We start from the raw sequence: 20,209 nt of genomic DNA, 5'->3' as shown, positions 1-20,209 counted from the left end.
TATGATGAGATATCACCTCATGCCCATCAGAATGGCTATAATTAACAAGACAGGAAACAACATGTGTTGGAGAGGATGTGGAGAGAAGGGAACTCTCATACACTGCTGGTGGGAGTGCAAACTGGTGCAGCCACTATGGAAAACAGTATGGAGATTCCTCAAAAAATCAAGGATAGAACTACCATATGATCCAGCTATCCCACTGCTGGGTATTTATCCAAAGAACTTGAAAACACCAATGTATAAAGATACATGCACCCCTGTGTTCATTGCAGCATTATTCACAATAGCCAAGACTTGGAAGCAACCTCAGTGCCCATCAAGGGACGAATGGATAAAGAAGATGTGGTATATATACACAATGGAATACTACTCAGCCATAAGAAACGATGAAATCCAGCCATTTGTGACAACACGGATGGACTTTGAGGGTATTACGCAAAGTGAAATAAGTCAGAGGGAGAAGGTCAAATACCGTATGATTTCCTTCATTAAGTAGTAGATAATAACAATAATAAACAAATACATAGAGACAGAGATTCGATTGGTGGTTACCAGAGGGGACGGGGGGAGGGAGGAAGGCGAAAGGGATAATTCGGCACATGTGTGTGGTGATGGGTTGTAATTGGTATTTGAGAGGTGAACATGATGTAATCCATGCAGAAATAGAAGTATAATGATGTACACCTGAAATTTATACAATGTTATAAACCAATGTTACTGCAATAAACAAAAATTAAAAAAAAAAGAAAATAACATATTTTAGACAAATTTTTATCCAATTGGATAAAATAGTCTAGTGCTTAAAGAAGTGAGTTTAAGTAATCTGGAAATTTCATTTAGAGAGAAGATATTTTTGCTAACCAAACAGACAAAGGAAGCTCTATGTTATTGTGCATTTTCCCCAAAGAAAGCCAAATAATATAAAAAATTAAGTTTAAGGCTCTGATACGCCTGGAAGGGGAAGAAGTGTTATCATTAAATACTATATACATTCTTAGAAGAAAATAAAAGTTAAATTACTTGAAGTTCACCTCATGACTCAGTGCAGAGCCCAGTTAAGAATCAAGGGCTTTCAATTCCCAAAACTGAACTTCACGCAAATTTATTGGCAAGATCAGATGGCACATTTTTAACGTACAGAGGATTGATGTTAAGAGAAAGAAGATTCTAGATAGTGAGGATAAGACTACTACTTTTTTGTTCCCATGTCATCCCCTCACCCCAAATTGCTAGAGCAGTATTCATGGAGTCTCCTATTCCTTCAGCTGCAACGTAATGAGTTGCGTGAAGCTAGCTGTCTACACTCCAGGAACATACCATACTATCTGTAGGCTCTGCTGTCATCCAAAGGTTGAAAGAGCCATCAAATATCTTTTTAGTCTCTCTTTATACCCACAGCTAATATAAGTGTACCCCATTCCTGGTTTCAGACAGAACAGAGGCTGAATCCTGGTAAGCCACTTTTTGCTCAGTTCCCACCTATAAAATGAAAGATGGGACTAGATTATCTCTAAAGCCCATCTCAGTTCTAAGATCCTATGAGTCTAAAATTGTGTTTATTATTATAAGTCATGACAGCTACCATTTAACAGTCTTCCAATTACCTATTTTCTCAGGCTTCTTTTTAAATTCTTTATTCTGGACATTACTGTCAAAATATATGAAGAATTCCTATAATTCTAGGTACCAAATTTGCTTAAAGAAACAAAAAATTTTTAAGACCAGATTTTTAAAAGAGCGAATTTTTTTAACGTTTTAATTTTTTTTGTGAGGAAGATTAGCCCTGAGCTAACATCCGTTGCCAATCCTCCTCTGTTTGCTGAGGAAGATTGGCCCTGGGCTAACATCCATACCCATCTTCCTCTACTTTATATGGGATGCTGTCACAGCATGGCTTTACAAGCCGTGCATCGGTCCGCACCCGGGATCCAAACCTGCAAACCCCGGGCCACCGAAGAAGAGTGCGTGAACTTAACTGCTACGCCACTGGGCTGGCCCCCAATTATTTTTTTTAGTATATTAAAATATAGGTCAGACACTATGTCTGAAATATGCAATAAGTCTCTTAAAATTATTTTAAGACCAAAGTTTCCTATAATTAGTTACAAAAATATTGCAAGGAACTGAACCAAAATAAAACCAAATAAACCAGCTACTAAACTACACATATGTCCTTAAAATCTTATAGGAGTCAAAAATTCCAGTAAAAATAACAGAAGAGATGGAAACACAAGTTTCTTATTATCACACTTCAGATGTTATAAAACATAACAGCTACCTTATTTTTTGGCAAAACGATTAGGGATTGCAACACTCTGGCTTACACAAACTTATTTGATTGTCAAATGCATCTTAAATGGAGCGTGTCATGCTAACTTCAGGCATGCAGGCACTGTGCTGTCTTAGAGTAGCCTAGAGACACTGAAATTTCAACACTTCACCAGGGGTCACACCACTCATATTAACTGGGCCAGGTGTTTAAAGAGGGGTGGCGGGACTTCAACAATGTAGTTAATTGAAACCAGATAAAGCTTTTGAATAATAAAAAAAAAACATACAGATGTTCACCCTCCTTCCCGGGTGATCTTTATGGACAATTTATTGCAAGCATTATTTTCTAGAATACACCCTTTTTAAGAAAACACAGTTTCATATGCCTCTCTGAAAACTCTATAATCACAGTATGAGTTATGTCTCCAAAAACAGACTAGGTTAAGCTTCCGTTTCATGTTCCTTTTCCCTTTTCACCACTATTCGTGCAAGGGCAAGAACACACGAAAGTAGACCAATAATTAGAAAGTTATCAAGCTGAAGAAGCTGTAAGAAGCTACATTTACCTTAAGATGCATTGAACTTCTTTCCCAATAGACACTGTGAACACAAGCCAAAAAAGAGAGATGGGTTCAAAACAAATGTGTTGAACAACTGCTTTCAAATATGCACAAGAGAAACTGTATATTACATGCAGAATGGATGTAGAACAAACAAACAAAAACCAAAAGGACAGATCTGTAAGTTAATAAACTGTGAAGGACTCAGAAATGACTATTTTCTTCCCTATGTTTATAGAGGAGTGTATTCGTCAGGGTTCTCCAGAGAAACAGGACCAATAGCATATATATATATATAAAAGGAGATTTATTATAGGAATTGGCTCGCGTGATTATGGAGGTTGAGAAGTCCCACAATAAGCCGTCAGCAAGCTGAGACCCAGGACAGCCAGTGATATAATTCAGTCTGAGTTAGAAGGCCTGAGAACCAGGAGAGCTGGCAGTGTAACTCCTAGTCAGAGGCCAAAGACCTGAGAACTAAGGGTGCCACTGGTACAAATCCCGAAGTCTGGAGGCCAGAGAACCCAGAGCTCCAAGGTCTGAAGGCAGGAGAAGATGGATGTCCCAGGTCAGGAGGAGAGAGAGAACTTGCCCTTCCTCCAAATTTTTGTTCCATTTGGGCCCTTACCGGATTGGACGAGGCCAGTGAGTGCAGATCTTCTCTACTCAGTCTACTGATTCAAATGCTAATCTCTTTCAGAAACATCCTCACAGACACACCCAGAAATTATTTTTTTCCAGCTATCTGGGTATCCCTTAGCTCCGTCAAGCTGACACAAAAAATTAACCATCACAAATAGTAATGCTATTATTATTTCAAATATGCAAGTACTCTTTTTAAAATGTTTTTAAAGCTTTTAAAATACCTGGAACAACTAATAACCAAAACTTGTATTTCTTATCAGTTTGCTAGATTTTATTTGACAGGACCAAGTCACTTCCTACACTGGGAAATAAACTCAATATTTTAATTTTTATATATATCTGTATGTCTACATGATTAATTGTACACCACACAAGTGACATCCTAACTGTAGTAGTGGTGGGGTAGGCAGCTTCTGACATGGCCTCCAGTGATACCACCTTCTAAAATTCATGTTCTAGTGTAATCCTCTCCTCTTGAGGGGGGGATGGACCTAGTGATTTGCTCCTAACAAGCAGAATATTGTAAAAGTAATGGGATATCATTTCTGTAATTAGGTTATAGCCTGTGACTTCCATCTTGCCAGCAGACTCTTTCTCAGGCTTTTCTCCCACACTTGGCTCTGATGAGATAAGTTAGAAAGACCCAAATGTTAAGGAATTGATGGTGGCCTCCACCCATCTGCCAGGGATGAACCAAGGCCCTCAGTCCAACAACCCTCGAGGAACTGAGTCCTGCCAACAACCATGTGAGTGAGCTCGAAAGCAGATCCTTCTCAATTTAAATCTTCGGATGAGATGTTGCCTTGGAAGATGCTTGATTACAGTCTTACGGGAGAGCCTGAAGCAGAGGACCCAGCTAAGTTGTGGCCAGATCCCAGACCCACAGAAACTGTGAGACAATAAATGTGTATTGTTTTATGCTGTTAAGTTTTGGGGCAATTTGTTACACAGCTGTAGCTAATACAGTAGTTAACCTAATGACTGAGCCAATGATTCCACTGTCATTTCCATCATCATAATAATAGCTAATTACCTATAGGAAACTTTTAAGTTTTAGGCACCATTCTTAATTCTTTATATAATTCCTCACAAAAATCCTTTGAACATTTAAATCCTTAAAATGTTGAAGAAAATTTTATTATCCCCATTTTACAGATGAGGAAACAAAGGTACAGAGATTCAATAACTTGTCCAAGGTCACACAAACAAAATACGACAGCAAATATTTGAACCTAAGTGTCTTGGCTCTAGAGCCAGGGCTCACAGCAACTGTGCAAACAGAACCACTAAGTGGCAAGGCTGGACACTGTACAGATGGTAAGCTCATAACATAGTACTAGAGAGGAGATTTAGAAGGCACAAAGAGATTAGAAGCCATGCAAAATGCTAAAAACAAAAATTAAGTCTGCTTTGTGACCTAGACACCTTACCTAGGGAGAAAAATCAGAGTAGAAGCACTAATACAGTGAATGGAGTGAAATCTTGAATTTATTGAATTTACACTTAGAAATGAAAAATACATTTTCTTATACCCAATAAGAGAAAATTAACAACCTCCATTTGGTATTAAAAACCACACCCAGGAAGGGTATAGTCATACTTTTCCTAAAGGCGATTGATTATGAGTAAGAAGTAAGTGCGTCAAGATGGTAGGAAAAGGAATGAATCCTTAGTAAGCTCCAAGACTCTACTGGAGATATTTTATCACATGGAGTGAGAAAAGTCAAAACCCTAAGATAGACAGATTCCACGAAGTAATCACTCCATATCTTGCATTCAGATTACTAGGTTAAATAGCATGCCTTCATGCTCCTACACACCCAGTACTTACCTAAGATGGTAGTTATCACACCTATGGGTTAGTTTGTCTCCTTCGTTAGACTTCAGACTCTCTTACCCCAAAAACTGTCCTATTCACTAGGATGTCCTCAAAACACAGCACAGGGCCTGACACACAGCAAAGTGTTTAATATACGTTTGTTGAATGAAGAAATAATTTATGTTGAAGAAATAATTTACGACCTATCCATTCAACGGGTCACTTCAATGGTACATATTAGTGAGAGTACAAGTTTTTGTTTTGTTTTGAAGTTTCTTGTAGTTCACTAGCTTTTCTGGGCACTTTACATAGGTCTTTGTGTCTCTAGTGTCTCACTTAGTATCTGGAACATAGTGACACCCAGTGAGTATTTGTGAATGAATGAATGAATGAGTGTCTCAACAAAGCTGCCAAGCTATAGAACAGATAGGCATCCAGACTTATGACTAATAAAGATTCAGTGTTCCATAAGGACAGCTGTTTGCCTACCAACGATGATGATGATGACAAATTTTCTTCCTTTTGAGGAGGCGTGAACGTTTGCAAAATACTCTTTCAATAAAGACACATTCTTGTCTAGGTCTTAGCTAGTGACTGCTCTTAAATATTTCTTTATAAAAGACAACAAGTTATACATAACTTAAGAATTCCAGATAACCCTAGATTAAAAAGCATTCATTTGGAAAATTCCTACCTCCTTCAGCATTATTTTTTGTTATGGAATGTTATGGAAATTGCGTGATGTGGAGATAAGGACAAGGAGAGCTACCAAGTATCCCTCTCTCTGTTCTATTTATCAATTAAACAAGAGACAAAAGAGCAAAGGAAAGCTGAGGAAGACTTGTGTCTAAGTGCATAACCAAGCACCTAGAGTCACCTCCTGAGGCATACTTACTGGGAGCTCAGGGGCATGCTTCAAAATCTGCAGGGAAATATAGCTGCCTATTGAATGGCCAATGATCACAAGTTTCACTTCCTTTGGCACATGAGTTCTCAGGAAAGCTAGCTTGTGTTCTACTTGACCACGGAGTCCATAGATGTCCTTAATTTCTTGAGCATTTGGATCTAAAAGCAAAAATATGAGCATGTTTTCATTCAATAAGTGAAAGTAATAAATTCACTGGGAAAAATATCTTTAAAAAATAACTACCAATAGTAGTAACCATTTATTTAAAGCCTACAATGTGCTAGCTACAGTGTTAGGCACTTTGTTTAAATTTTATGAACTAATCCCCACAACAACCCTGGAAAGGAAGTATTATTATTTCAATTTTATAGATGAAAATATCAAAGCTTACAGACATTAGGTGATAGACTGACAGTCACATACCTATTAAGTGGGAGAGGTGAGATTCAAACCCAGGTCTCTCTGTCCTCAAAGCCCATGAACTTTCAACTATTCCATGAACTCCTGTTAACTTAGGCCAATGGTTCTCAAACTTGAGCATGCATCAGAATCCTCTGGAGGGCTTATTAAAACACTGATGGCTGGGCCCCACCACCAGAGTCCCTGATTTAGTAGGTCTGGGTTTGGGCCCGAGAATTTGCATTTCTAAGTTTCAAGGAGATGTTGCTGGTCCCAGGACCACACTTTGAGAACCACTGGTTAGGCTAATTTACTTTATTAATAGACAACTAAGAAAATTCATGACACTGCTTCATTATTTTAGATAATCTTTGTTTGTTTGAAGAACTCAGATTGAAAGACTTAAACAGAAATGATGTAAACTGTTCCTTTTAACCAGCATAGTCCTGACCTGAAATATCCTTTTTTTCTTTCACAAATGCAACTGTTTTCTAGATTCTTCAAGAGCTAATTAAAACTTTATTTAGCTAATCTTCAAGAAAAAGAAGTACTTTGTGCTTAACCAGTACCCCACTCTTATTATAGCACTTTATCATACTTGTATAATTGTCTGTTTATTTTCTCTCTTAGGCCGTGAGCTCTGTGAGCTCCTTGAAGGCCAGGTCCATCTCTTCATCTCTGTGTCCTCTGTAACTAGCACAGTAAATATTATTGTTGAGTGAAACTATGAACTGACTAGATGATCTCTGAGGATGCTGCCAGCTCTGATAGTCTATAAATATAGAAAACTTCAATGGATTTTCCCTATGAACATATACACAATCCCAATGACAGCATGTACTATTTAAAAATACCACAACGTAGTCAATTGCTTCCTAAAATTTGAATCACTGGAATACTAAATTTCTCGCCTTCCTGACTCCTGCAAATTACTAACGCAAACTATAATTTTTAATCAAAAGGTACCCAGAACTCATTATGAAGGACTGCTCTTCCGTTTTATCTGTACATGCTGTTTTTATTTCCTTCATGCTCAGGTCCTGTTGTTAGTCTGGCTAACTACTCTTCATCCTTCAGACTCTCAACAAGTGTTATCTTCTCTGAGAAGCCTTTTCATGATTCAGTGGGTTGAGGAGTAAAGTCGCTTTCCTTTCAGTTTCCACAACATTCCCCGTTTATCTCACTACACTACTCCTAATTTACTCCTGCTTTATAGTTCATGCTTGCTTATCTCTGTTCCCCAATGCCTGGCATACAGTTATTGATGGGCTTTTTATTGAATCAATGAGGCTTAGTTCCCTAGTGCTGTTGGTGGTACTGATCTCCCGGGTAAGACATGTCTGCCCTAATCTTCTCAGGTCAGCGTAGAATTCATTCTCCATTTAACAAAGAAGTTCAGCATATAACAGAATTGGGAAGAGATAGAATCTGGAAATCTGACTTCAGTAGGGCTCCTGATGGCTCCAAATACAAATGTTTAATTAATATTATATTTAAGTTTGAGTAGTCTATATACTCCTCTACTCTCAGTGTATCTTCTCTCATCACTCCACCCAGATGTGAACATACTGTTCTCTGATACCCCAAAACAAACACCTATAATATTTGCAAACCAAGTTACTTTTCAAAATATACAACGTTTGAAAACGTCAAAGTCTTCCTTTCATTAGGACAGTATGGTGTACTACAAAGATCATGTGCACTGGAGACAAGATATATCTGGGTCTAAATCCCAGCTAAGCACCGTACTAACTGGGTGACTTGGGCAAATCCTTTAACCTGGCTTCAGTCTCCTCATATTTATAACAGAGATAATAATTTTAGCCTCCTAGGAATGCTGTTTGCATAACACTTTTAAAGCACATAACACAAAGTGTCTAGCATAAACTGTTGGAGAAATGAAAGTTACGACTGCTATCATTTTAATGCCTGTCATTTAAGTTTTCCCTCAAATACATACCAAGAACACTTACATAGTTAAAGCAAAGAGAAATAAAATGAGGTAAATGCAATAAGCATTTTAAAACTTCACTGACACCAGAGATAAGGTCCTAAAATATATTTCAGATGAATTTCAACGAATATTATAATTTAAATGATTATTCAAATGAATATTTCAGAGATAAATCTGGCTTTACTTTTGGGACTGCTCAGTAGATTTCCAAGATAAACACACTACCTGCTAGTGTTTGCTGAAGTAATGAGATTAATGGGCAAAGTACTTTCTATAAATAAATAATCAATGATAGAAAATTTAACTGTGCTATCTGGACATTATTTTACTAGAAAAATTAAAGGTTGAAAGACTGTCTACTTGACTATATATTTTCATGCCTATTATTATTTTAATATACTCCAAAAAAATGCCAGGAATCATTAACTTAGTCTCCCTAAAATGCAGTAAAAAATTACATTCAATTGTATCAAAATCAGAAGAATGATAATATGGAAATGATTTATACCATTCTTTCTATAGGGAGAATGTACTCCAAATTATAATTAACTAAGCACATTTGGAATATAATCTGTTTCTAAATTGAAAACTGCCTGAATTGATAGATGGTAATCCAATTCACCACACCTTTATCAATACATGATCCTGAATATGACACTGACAGTTCCCTTTTAGAACCTGACTCTATCTCTTAGAGCCATTTCTATGGAATTCACTTTACAGCTCATTTATCGATTCTGGAGTTTATTTCAAAAGGTACATATAATCTATTCCTAAGTAGTTCATAGAGGAATTAAGTAACATCAGTACTTCACATTTACTTTTCATTTAGTTGTTCAAACGGACTGATCTAGTTATTAAAATTTTATAAATTTTGTGTTAAAATATTATGCATCCCTTACAGCTTCAGGACACAGGTAAATCTGATAACTATTATTTTCTTTCATTTCACATGAAGGAAATTGACACTCTGACAGAAAACAGTGACTAATTGGCCCATGGTAATACTGAAAATACAAATATAAATACAATCTACTCCCCTTGTCTTCAAGGAGTTCACAGTCTAATAAGAGGAAACAGAAATAGATAAAAACACAATTACAAAATACTGAAGTAAGTATATATCAAGCATTTCCTTGAGAAAAGAACAGGGTCTCACTGGATCACAATAGAAATCTCTTCAGATTCATAAAAAGTACTGTGCCTTTCTCCAAGTAACCCAAGATAAAAGCCTAGAAAGTATTCTTTACTACATGCACATTACTATAAATGTATAACTTTTCATATTTGAATGCAATCATAATGGTCTAAATTTAACTATACATACACACATATGTATATCTAGCTATACATTGAATATAAATGCATAAGTTTTACTATATATTATCACACAAGCAGTATTTACAAGTCATCTATGACCACAGAACTAAAGACTGGAGATTAGCGCTACATGAGCCTTTGGCTAGGACTGACCCTGTAGGGGGTAACTCTCTAAATCTTACACCAGAGTCTTCTCAACTAGTAAACTCTTCCGTCCTGCCCCCATCATTACTCCAAAGTTATTCCTTAATATACCTTTAATTAAACAACTTACATATAGAGATTAAAAGGCTAAAAATAGCACTTCATATTTTAAAGAATGCTTTGAGCAAGATGAATATACAGTTTACTCTTTAGGTAAAGTTTTAAAAACACAAAACAATATCATATGCTGTTCATCGTTATGTATGTAACTAAAAATATAAAGAGACGTGAAATTTACTCTAAATTCATGACAGTAGAACTGGAGATACGATACCAAAAAATGAAACTTTTTCGGTATTGTTTTATTTGATTAAAAACAAATATTGAAGCAATTATGGCAGTGTGAACTATCAACAGAGTAGTGAGTAACAGAATCTTGGGCTGTTATACAATTGTTTGTACTTTTCTATATCTTTAAAAAACTTCCCAAAATAAAAGAAAAATTTTTAATTAAGAATGCTTTAACATGCTGATCCTAGCTATCTTACATCAATTTTATAGGGAAAACCACCATTCCCTTCTTCACTACTCCCAAGGGAATACAAAAGCCCCAATTATCTAGGTTCATGCTAAACATCAGTGAGGCAGTGGATGAGAACTGTCTCCAATTCTTTACACTTACTTAATTCACTGATCCAAGGGTCTTCCTTTCAAGACTGTCCCGAGTTTACTAAGCTGATGTGAAAGTACACTCTCATACTTTAGGCCTCAACTGTCGCTGGCTCCCTAAGTATTTTGTAGTTCCCTGTATCTACACATTGGTGCAACTCTGTTAGCCTTCAAGGTTTGCAACGCAGTGAGGGGACAGGAGGTAGACACTCTAACTGAAACCACTATTTTACTTAAAAAACAAACAAAAAACTTCGTAAACCCCATACATATCTAATAAATAATTTTTAATTATTATTCTCTAAACAGACGGTGAAAACCAGGGTCATCAAATTATGCTTTACACTTGACTAAAACCAATGATCTGCTAAGGATTTCAATGGGGAAACTATGGGAAATGAGAGAGAGAGGAAGAGATTGACTCAGCAAGGAGAACATAATGCAAAGACTTAGCAAATAACAAAAGCAAAAGGTATGAAAGTGTGCGGTGTAATTTTGGACAGTGATGAGTTCTGTGGCTACCTGTGGTTACAGGGAGAGGTGGAACAAATAAGGTTAGAAATGAAGGTTAAGAGTGGGTCAAATAGGACACTGAACATCACCAAGGAGTCTGGACTCCATTGTGTAAGCAGTGAGAAGATAATCTAAGGATCTTGAAGGGAGGAGCAATGATCTGGTCTGTCTTAAAGGACGTTGACTGCAATGCTACTCTCTCTAATCCTGCTGTGCTTCTTATCTCTGTGGTCCCAGAGACTAACAATTTGCTTGATTCTTAATTTCTTTTCTTGCTCTGCCCTTTGGTTGTCTGATTCTTCCCACCTACTTAGAGACTTACTTGTTTATTTCTAGTGACTGTGAGCCCCGAGACTTGACTGACTGATTGTCCCTGCCTTGGGTTCATCTAGTCATTCCATTTTACCTCCATGTTCCTCTGCCAATCACAGTCCTGGCCAGAGAGAAAGCTCTACTGGTTTTTCTCTCTTTCTTTCAGTTTTGAGTACTGGAATGGGAGTGGTTTATTTCTTTGGATAAGCATGCCCAAAATTCATCATTAGTTGAAAGACTGTGTAACTTTTTTAGATAATGTTTTATCAGCTGAAACTAAACCGCTATGATTTCCAGCTTTTATGTTACACTTTTTGAACAAATGACTTAAAATAGTTGATAATGAATCTGCCATCAAGTAAGCTGACTCTATAGTAAATCAAAGCCAGAAAGAGTTTATACTTCTAATTTCTCAAATTTTCTTTTCACACTTTTTTTCTTGAATCACCCCTTTCTGACACCGGCGAACATCTGTTCTCTCAATTATACTCAATTTACAATTGTGATAATGTGGTGCAACTAGAATATTATTTCCAACTGTTCATAATTTTAACATGTGTTAATATGAAGCAAAACATACTTTCAACATTTGATGTGTGGTTATAGCTTATGTCCTTTCTCCCAATGAGTACATATTTTTCACACCATATTTTGCATGTCAGAAAACCTGTACTTTAGAACAATAATCTTGGATGATGAATAAAGTATCTGTCCTGACTATCCAAAGCAATCGACTATAGCATGCATTTGCAAACATGACCTCCAATATGTAAGAGAGGTGAAAGCAGGACTGTTCAGGGTTGAATGGGGGTGCTAGTGAGGCCCAGAGGCCCGCTTGCCCTTCACAGAACATTTGGGTTACTCAGAACACAGACGGACAGTCACTAACCTAAAAGGCGGCACTTCTATTTTGTCTACCTCTGCAGCTCCACACATAATAACCCGGTAGGCTGTCAATAAATCCTTGATGATGATGAGTTGCCCTTTCACCCCCTCTAGAAACCACAGCTTCCTTTGGCCCTGTGGTGGCCCTGTGGGCTAATGCCTCTAGATGGCACTCTTCTCATTAGGTAGCAAAGAACCTTGGCTCTAATTACTAAGTTATTAACTCAATAGTACACAAGCAGCCTAAGCAATAAGCATACTCAAAATAAAGTTACAAATAATAAGATGTCAATTTAAAACAAGAATTAAAGATATTTCCCCAAAATTCAGACACACGACGGATATTTTCTACTGGTTTTCCTCACCAGTGTTTACTGGTGAGGCAGTGCTTCTGAAAATGTCACCCTCGAGAGTGCCGTGACCCTCCAGGAACTGTGAGTAATAAACCTCGTTCCTCAAAGTTCTCTGAGGATTTCTTCCTGAAGTGCGTCCTGCAATCATAACAAGAACCACAGGAGCCGGCCAGCCATACATAGGGGCCCTGGAGGGGGAAATGTCTGTGGAGCTCGCTACCAGCGACGTGTGCTCAGGCGAGTGCCGCACGCATTCCTAACTGAGGGCACTACCATCGACAGGCTCAGGACCAAGGGAACGATTACTTTTTGTTGTTGTTGTTATGGTGAGAACACTTAAGATTTACTCTCTTAGCAAATTTCAATTACACAATACAGTATTAACTATAATCACCATGCTATATATTAGATTCCCCTAACTTATTCATCTTATAACTGAAAGTTTGTACCCTTTGACCAACATCTCTCCATTTTCCCCACCCCTAGCTCCTGGCAACCACAGTTCTATTCTCTGGAGTTTCTATTCTATGAGTTTGACTTTTTTAGATTCCATATATAAGTGGAATCATGCAGTATTTATCTTTCTGTGTCTGATATTTCACTTAGCATAATATCCTCCAGGTTCATCCACACTGTTTCAAATGGCAGGATTTCCTTCTTTCTTACGGCTGAATAATATTCCTTTGTGTATATATATATATGTGTGTATATATATTTCACATTTTCTCTACCCATTGATCCACTGATGGACACTTAAGTTGTTTTCACAGCTTGGAATTATCCATATGTTGTAAATAATGCTGCAATGAATATGGTAGTGCAGATATCTCTTCGAGAGACTGATTTCATTTCCTTTGGATATATAACCAGAAGTGGGATTGCTGGATCATAAGGCAGTTCTATTTTTAATTTGTTGAGGAACTTCCATACTGTTTTCCATAGTGGCTGTACCGATTTACAGTCCCACCAACACTGCACAAGGGTTCCCTTTTCTCCACACCCTTGCCAACACTTGTTATCTTTTGTCTTTTTGATAATAGCCATCCTAACAGGTGTGAGGTGAATCTCACTGTGGTTTTGATTTGCATTGATTAGTTATGTTGAGCACCTTTTCATATAGCTGTTAGTCATCTGCATATCTTCTTTGGAAAAATTTGCCCATTTTTTAATCAGGCCATTAGTTTCCTTGCTGTTGAGCTGCATGAGTTCCTTATGTATTTTGGAAATTACCTCCTTAAACAGATATATTATCTGCAAATATTTTTTCCCATTCCATAGATTGCCATTTCATATTATTGATTGTTTCCTTTGCTGTAAAGAAGCTTTTTAGTTTGATACAGTCCCACTTGTTTATTTTTGCTTTTGTTACTTGTGCTTTTGGTGTCATATCCAAAAAATCATTGCCCAGACCAAAGTCAAGGAGCTTTTCCCCTACGTTTTCTTCTAGGAGTTTTATGGCTTCAGGTCTTAAATTTAAGTATTTAATCTGCTTTGAGTTAAATTTTTGTGTATCATGTCAGATAGAGGTCCAATTTCATTCTTTTGCATGTGGATAACCAGTTTTCTCAAAACCATTTATTGAAGATAAAATCCTTTCTCCACATTGTATTCTTGGCACCTTTATTAGTTGACCCTGTGTGTGGGTTCATTTCTGGACTCTCTATTTTGCTCCATTGGTCTGCTTTTATGCCAGTACTATACTGTTTTGATTACCAGCTTTGTAATATAGTTTGAAATCAGGAAGTATGATGCCATCAGCTTTGTTCTCCTTTCTCAAGATTATTTTGGCTATTTGGTGTCTTTTGTGGTTCCATATGAATTTGAGGATTTTTTTTTCTACTTCTGTGAAAAATGCCATTGGAATTTTGGTAGGAATTTATACTGAGATTACAGTGAATCTGTAGAACTATAATTCTAAATATAATTATAATAAGGATTGCACTGAATCTGTAGATCTATAATTATAAATAGAAGACAATTAGGAAGTAACAAAGATAAAGTAGGTGGAGGTGATAGTAGAAGAAATCTGAGCAATTAAACTGCCAAAAGAAAGCCTGGGTGGTCTTGCTTACCAAGGGCCTGAGCACTGAGAGTGGAAACTGTTTTGGAAGAGAGGAGTCGAGTTTGCCCAGACAAGGGTAATCTTACATGTGACGCCTTAAAAAGAAAGACATGGAAAGTCTGGTGGTGACATTACCTAAGAATAAACAAGGTGAGTGCAACAGATTTGTTTTAAGCACAGGCGTATTTTTTCCCTAAGTGCTGGCAAGGAGACAAGTTCACAACATGTACTCAAAAATGATTAAATTGAGTAAATAGAATTAGGAAAAAAGGAGGCTTAAATTCCATTCTCAAGAGTTGGCATCTGATGTCAAAGTTAATTTAAAATTAACACAGGACTCTAGAACCAGAATGAACATTTCAGGAAGCTGATCTATACTACCATATGTGAGAATTAGGAGGAGAGGTCAAGAGCCAGGGAGTTGAGATGTTCATAGTTGAGACGACACACAAAGAGTTTGAGCTATGGCTTCAGGAGGGAACAGAAAAGAGCACCAAATTCCATACTAACCACAGAACCAAAGAGTAGCTACTCTGTTGTAAGAGGGTGATTTTATTTCCTAAATTCTGTAGTAACTATACTGTCTTGACCATATGTTCCAGTTAACAGCCAAAACAGAATATGAATAAAAATAGGAATTATCTCTTAATTGTCACCCCCTTCTTCAAATAAAAGAATTCTTACAAATTTAGCACACCTGCAGATGTTCATGATCGTGGAAAGAAATTCCACTTGGAACAGAAACTTTTCCTTCACTATTCAATAGGATCAAGGCTTCAAAAAACTAGCTTCCAAAAACTGTCAGGTAATACTTCTGAGGATAGACCAAAGGCAGCTAGTAAAACTTGTACAAATATTTCGTAAAAATGTTTTAAGAGGTAGCTTGTATGTTTTACTATTGCTCAGGTGCAATGTCACATGTATACGCTGACCTACACTTGTGATCAGATTTGGGATGTCAATACATAACATTCCCATTTAAGATTGTTCTGGACTGAATGTCTGTGTCCCATAAAATTCTTATATTGAAGCCCTAACCCCTAATGTGATAGTATTTGGAGATGGGGCCTTTGGGAAGTAATTAGGGTTAGAGGAGTTCATGAGAGTGGGAGCCTCATGATGGGATTAGTGCCCTTATAAGAAGAGACCAGAGAGCTTGCTGACTCTCTCTCTCTCTCTCTGTCATGTGAGAACACAAAGAGAGGGCAGCCATCTGCAAGCCAGGAAGAGGGCTCTCACCAGAACCTGACCATGCTGAAACTCTATTCGTGAACTTATAGCCTTCAGACTGTGAGAAAATAAATTCCTGTTATTTAAGCTACCTATTCTATGGTTTTGTTATGGCAGTACAAGCTGACTAATACACTGATAAAGAGTAAAATGTAAATATTGTTATTTTTAAATTGTAATATTTGTTTTTTTATTAACAGATTTTATTTTTTAGAATGATTTTAGATTTATAGAAAAGTTCAGCAGATTAGGACAGAAAGTTCCCATATCATCTGCCCCTTTCTCCCTCCCTCCCAACACATGGTTTCCCCTTTGATTAGACACTCAGTAAGAACAAGAAGATGCTCATACTATAGGAGAGGCATACCAGAACACTAGGCAGTGATGCCATTGCCACCTTTCTCCCACCTCAAATTAACTAAGGGCTACCCTCAGGACAAATGGCCCTTGAATGGAATGCCTACAGAGAAGTTAAGTTTTATCTTTCTTTTTCCCTCTCATTTTTCATTTTCTAGAATAGTGAACATGCTGGAATTCTCATAAGTTAAAAGCAGGTAATTTGCATCTCTATGGTACTACTTCCTCCATTTAAAGGCTTCCAGCAATCTACCACATGGAGCCCTAGCTCTCTCCCCAGCTTTCAAGGTTCTTCCCAATCTGGCCCTGCCTAGCAGTAGCACACCTAGGCAATCTCTCTCCCTGTTGCGCTTCTCCTTCTGCCTGTCAGACCACTGCACTCACCTTCACTCCTCAAATCCAAATTCTACTCAACTGTCAAAACCCATCTACTCCACAAAGTCTTATCAAACCCATACTGTGTTCTCTCCTTTGTTTACTTAAACACATGATCTTCAGGCCAGAGTTTATCACTTAATCATTCTCTAAATGTGAGAGTGAGAGCTTCTTTACAGTAAGGACCACGGCTAAGGACCATGGCTTATAATACTTTTTCTCTACCATTCCTCTTAGTACAACCCTGGAAATGTAATGCATGATCAATAAATATATGGTTGATCACTAGTTGGAAATAGAGAAGGCAAGTCCTAGATAAATTGTTTGAGCTGCCCAAATTTTTACAGAAAATGACTTTAAAAATCCTAAAATTAGCCAAATGTGGCATCACGGGCCCAATGCCACAAGCAGAGGTTTCCACTGGTGTAACTCTTAACCTTAGCAGGCTTTTTTAGAAACATGAACACCCACTCACTGTAAAGGAAACCAGATGTTAATGAAGACATACCATCTGAGTTTGTAAGAATCTTCTTGTCTTTGGGGGCCACGGCATGCCCAGCATGAGAGATAACCCACACTGGAAAGCGTCTGTTCATTGAAGAGTACAAAGCCTTTGCAAATGGCCCATAAAAGGCAGAAAAACCTGGGTTACCTAAGAAAAGAAAAGCAGACCTTAAATTAACCAAAGAAATAAACTCATACAAGATAATGTGCAGATTGGAAAAGAAGATCTATTTCTCTTCAACTTTCCTCTGCGTTTACATATATACCTCAATTTTAATATCGTTTATATTTTAAGTCTGGGAATGATCACTTAGAAAATTTCTGTTCATGCTTTGTTCTCTAATTGTTTCAAATAAATTCTTCCTCCCTGTTCCTCAACTTAATAAATGGAACCACCAAATACTCAAGTCCTAACACCAGGAGGCATTCTTGGCTTCTTCCTGTTCTTTACATCTAGTTCACCAGTAAGTTCTGTAAAGTTTGCTTCCAAAATACATTTCAACTGTCTACTTCTCGCCGTTATTATCATCACTTCCAACTGGGTTTCCTGCAACAGCCTCCTCACGGGTCTTCTATCTACTCTTGTCCCCTTGGAATCCATTCTCCAGAGTACCCAGAGAGAGATCTTCAAACCTCAAATCAAATCATAGCAGTGTCTACTTAAACACTTTGCAGGGGCTTCCCATTGTCACCTGGATAGTCTAAAATCATTAATACTGCCGGTAAGGCCCTTCAAGATTTGACTATGCTCAGTTACCAAGCTGCATAAAAACAAATCAGTGTAAGAATCAGTCACAAACAGAAGTTTAAGGAGTCTACTAAGTGTTTCCTTGTCATTTATCACAAGTACTTATATTGTAAACAGATGTATAGTTTGATCTTTTGGGGAAAAGACCACCAACTAATACATGTAGATTTTTCTTGTGTGTATATAGAAGGTATTTTTGACATGGGTTTGCTATAGAGAAACAGAATGAATAAATTATCTTTTAAAAAAAGAGTCAATCTGATACATCTTTAGGGGGAAAGGACAGTGAAACAGGGTTTTTATCTTGCAATCATCATCTGTATAATGTCTTCATAGATACTAGTCCATTTTCATCAACATCTATTTCTCCAATCAATTTATCTATTTCTTCATGCTACTAAGTTTTCTCCTCTTTGCAATTACATGCCATGGTTTTGCCACATGGATGTAACCTCTGCTATCCTTGTCAAATTTCACTGATTTCTTCTTCATTATCAGATCTTTCAGTTTCCTAGACAGGCAATGTAGCAAAGTGGTTAATGGCCTAGAGCCAGACCACCTGGAGCCAGACTACTTGGGTTGGAATCCTGACTTTGCCACTTACCAAGTGTGTGACCTCTGGCAAGTTATTTAACCTTTCTGGGCCTTGGTTGCCTTGTCCATAAGATGGGAATAATAATCATACCACCTCACGTGAGAACGAGGTGAATTAATGTATATAAAGTACTTAAACTGCTCGATACAGAAGGGCTGTACAAATGTTAGCTATTCAAACTTGTCATTGATCTCAAGACGGTAACATATGATGACCTTATCATCTATATTGTTATTGTGCTTCTGTTGCCTTCTGATCTAGCAACCCAAGTTCCAAATTCCTTCCTGTGATGGTACTAGTGTCATCTTTGTTAAATAGGGTGAAAACTTGCTCGAATGTAGCCATATCCTCTTTGGTCAGCTGACTGGCCAGTGTGCAGCTAGAGGAGGAAGAAGGGAGGAGGGGTGTATCTGCACAGTGGCTATAACATCTGTGGTGGCTGTGGATGACACTGTTTCATATTTTATATTTAAATCTTCAATAAATTTGGAATATTTTTGAGTATAAAGTACAAAATAGTAGTCCAATCTCTTTCAAAGTGATTAGCCAAGTGTTCCAAGACCATTTATTATATAATCCATTCTTTCTGCATTGATTTAAAATGGGTCTGATCCAATACTGAATTCTTACATTAGCTTGCTAATTCTGATTCCAAATAATTCCACTTATTTTTTCCTTTTCTCCTCTGCCAGCACCATACTGCTTTAATTACTACACTGTTTTTTTTAATGTTTCAGTACCTGGTAGGGAAGATCCCTTCTCTTTATTTTTTTTTCCTAGAATTTCTAGGCTGGTCTCATAACCTTTAGAATTATTTTCACCAGTTTCAATTTTTAAAAATCTCTTTGGAATTCTGATTGAAATTTCATCTCATTTATACCTTAATTTAGAAAGATTTGATATTTTTTACATTACTGCGTATAACCTTCTAGAAATGTGTTATGACTCATATTCAAATGTTTTATGTCTCTCAGCAAAGTTCTATAGCTTTCTTCATATGGCTAGAAAATAATAATAGTCAACATTTTTAAGTGCTATAACTTATTACATGCCAGGGTGTATTTAACTGCTTTACGTATATTAACTCATTTAGTCCTCACATGAGGTAATACTATTATCATTTCCATCTTATGGATAAGGAAACTGAGGTACAGAGAGGTTAAATAACTTGCCCAAAGTCACACAGATGATATGTGCTCAATAAATATTTGATGACTGAAAGAATATACAAAACAAAAACACTGAATTTAAAAAAGAACATAAATTACCTGGTCTAGAATCTTCTGCACACCTTGTTTTAGTTCATCTTACAACAGCTCTACAAAGTAGTTGGCATTATCATTAGGGATAATGAACGGAAAGTCACTTGCACAATACCTGGCCCATAGCAGAGGCTGACTAAATGTTAGCAATTATTACTGTAATTATTATTATAATTAAAAGATCGTTTAACATTAAGGAGAACCCAAAGATGACAACTACATGATTTAGATGTAACAGTTACAATGACAGAATATAAAAGACCAATGAATACTAGATAATAAAACTGCTATAAAACAAATTTTCTCCCTACCTCTGGGTTTA

The 20,209-nt window shown here is 37.0% G+C and overlaps 1 protein-coding gene across 2 annotated transcripts in view; it reads right to left on the bottom strand.

The window, feature by feature from the left end:
* The window catches only part of LDAH (lipid droplet associated hydrolase), a 103,821-nt gene that overhangs the window by 61,581 nt on the left and 22,031 nt on the right, over positions 1 to 20,209 (bottom strand). For both annotated transcript variants that reach the window (XR_015553678.1, XM_014782152.2), the window contains exons 3-4: positions 17,287 to 17,430; positions 6,194 to 6,363 (exon numbers count right to left, since the gene is read on the bottom strand). Coding sequence is in view for 1 of the 2 variants with exons in the window: in XM_014782152.2 (XP_014637638.1) it covers positions 6,194 to 6,363; positions 17,287 to 17,430 (314 nt within the window). In the remaining variant the exon portion in view is untranslated. The remainder of the gene's footprint in view (positions 1 to 6,193; positions 6,364 to 17,286; positions 17,431 to 20,209) is intronic.

Source organism: Ceratotherium simum, chromosome 11 (assembly GCF_057802395.1).
Source record: "Ceratotherium simum simum isolate JZ-2026a chromosome 11, ASM5780239v1, whole genome shotgun sequence".
Lineage (NCBI taxonomy): Eukaryota > Metazoa > Chordata > Mammalia > Perissodactyla > Rhinocerotidae > Ceratotherium > Ceratotherium simum.
This window is presented reverse-complemented; position numbering and strand designations above follow the sequence as displayed.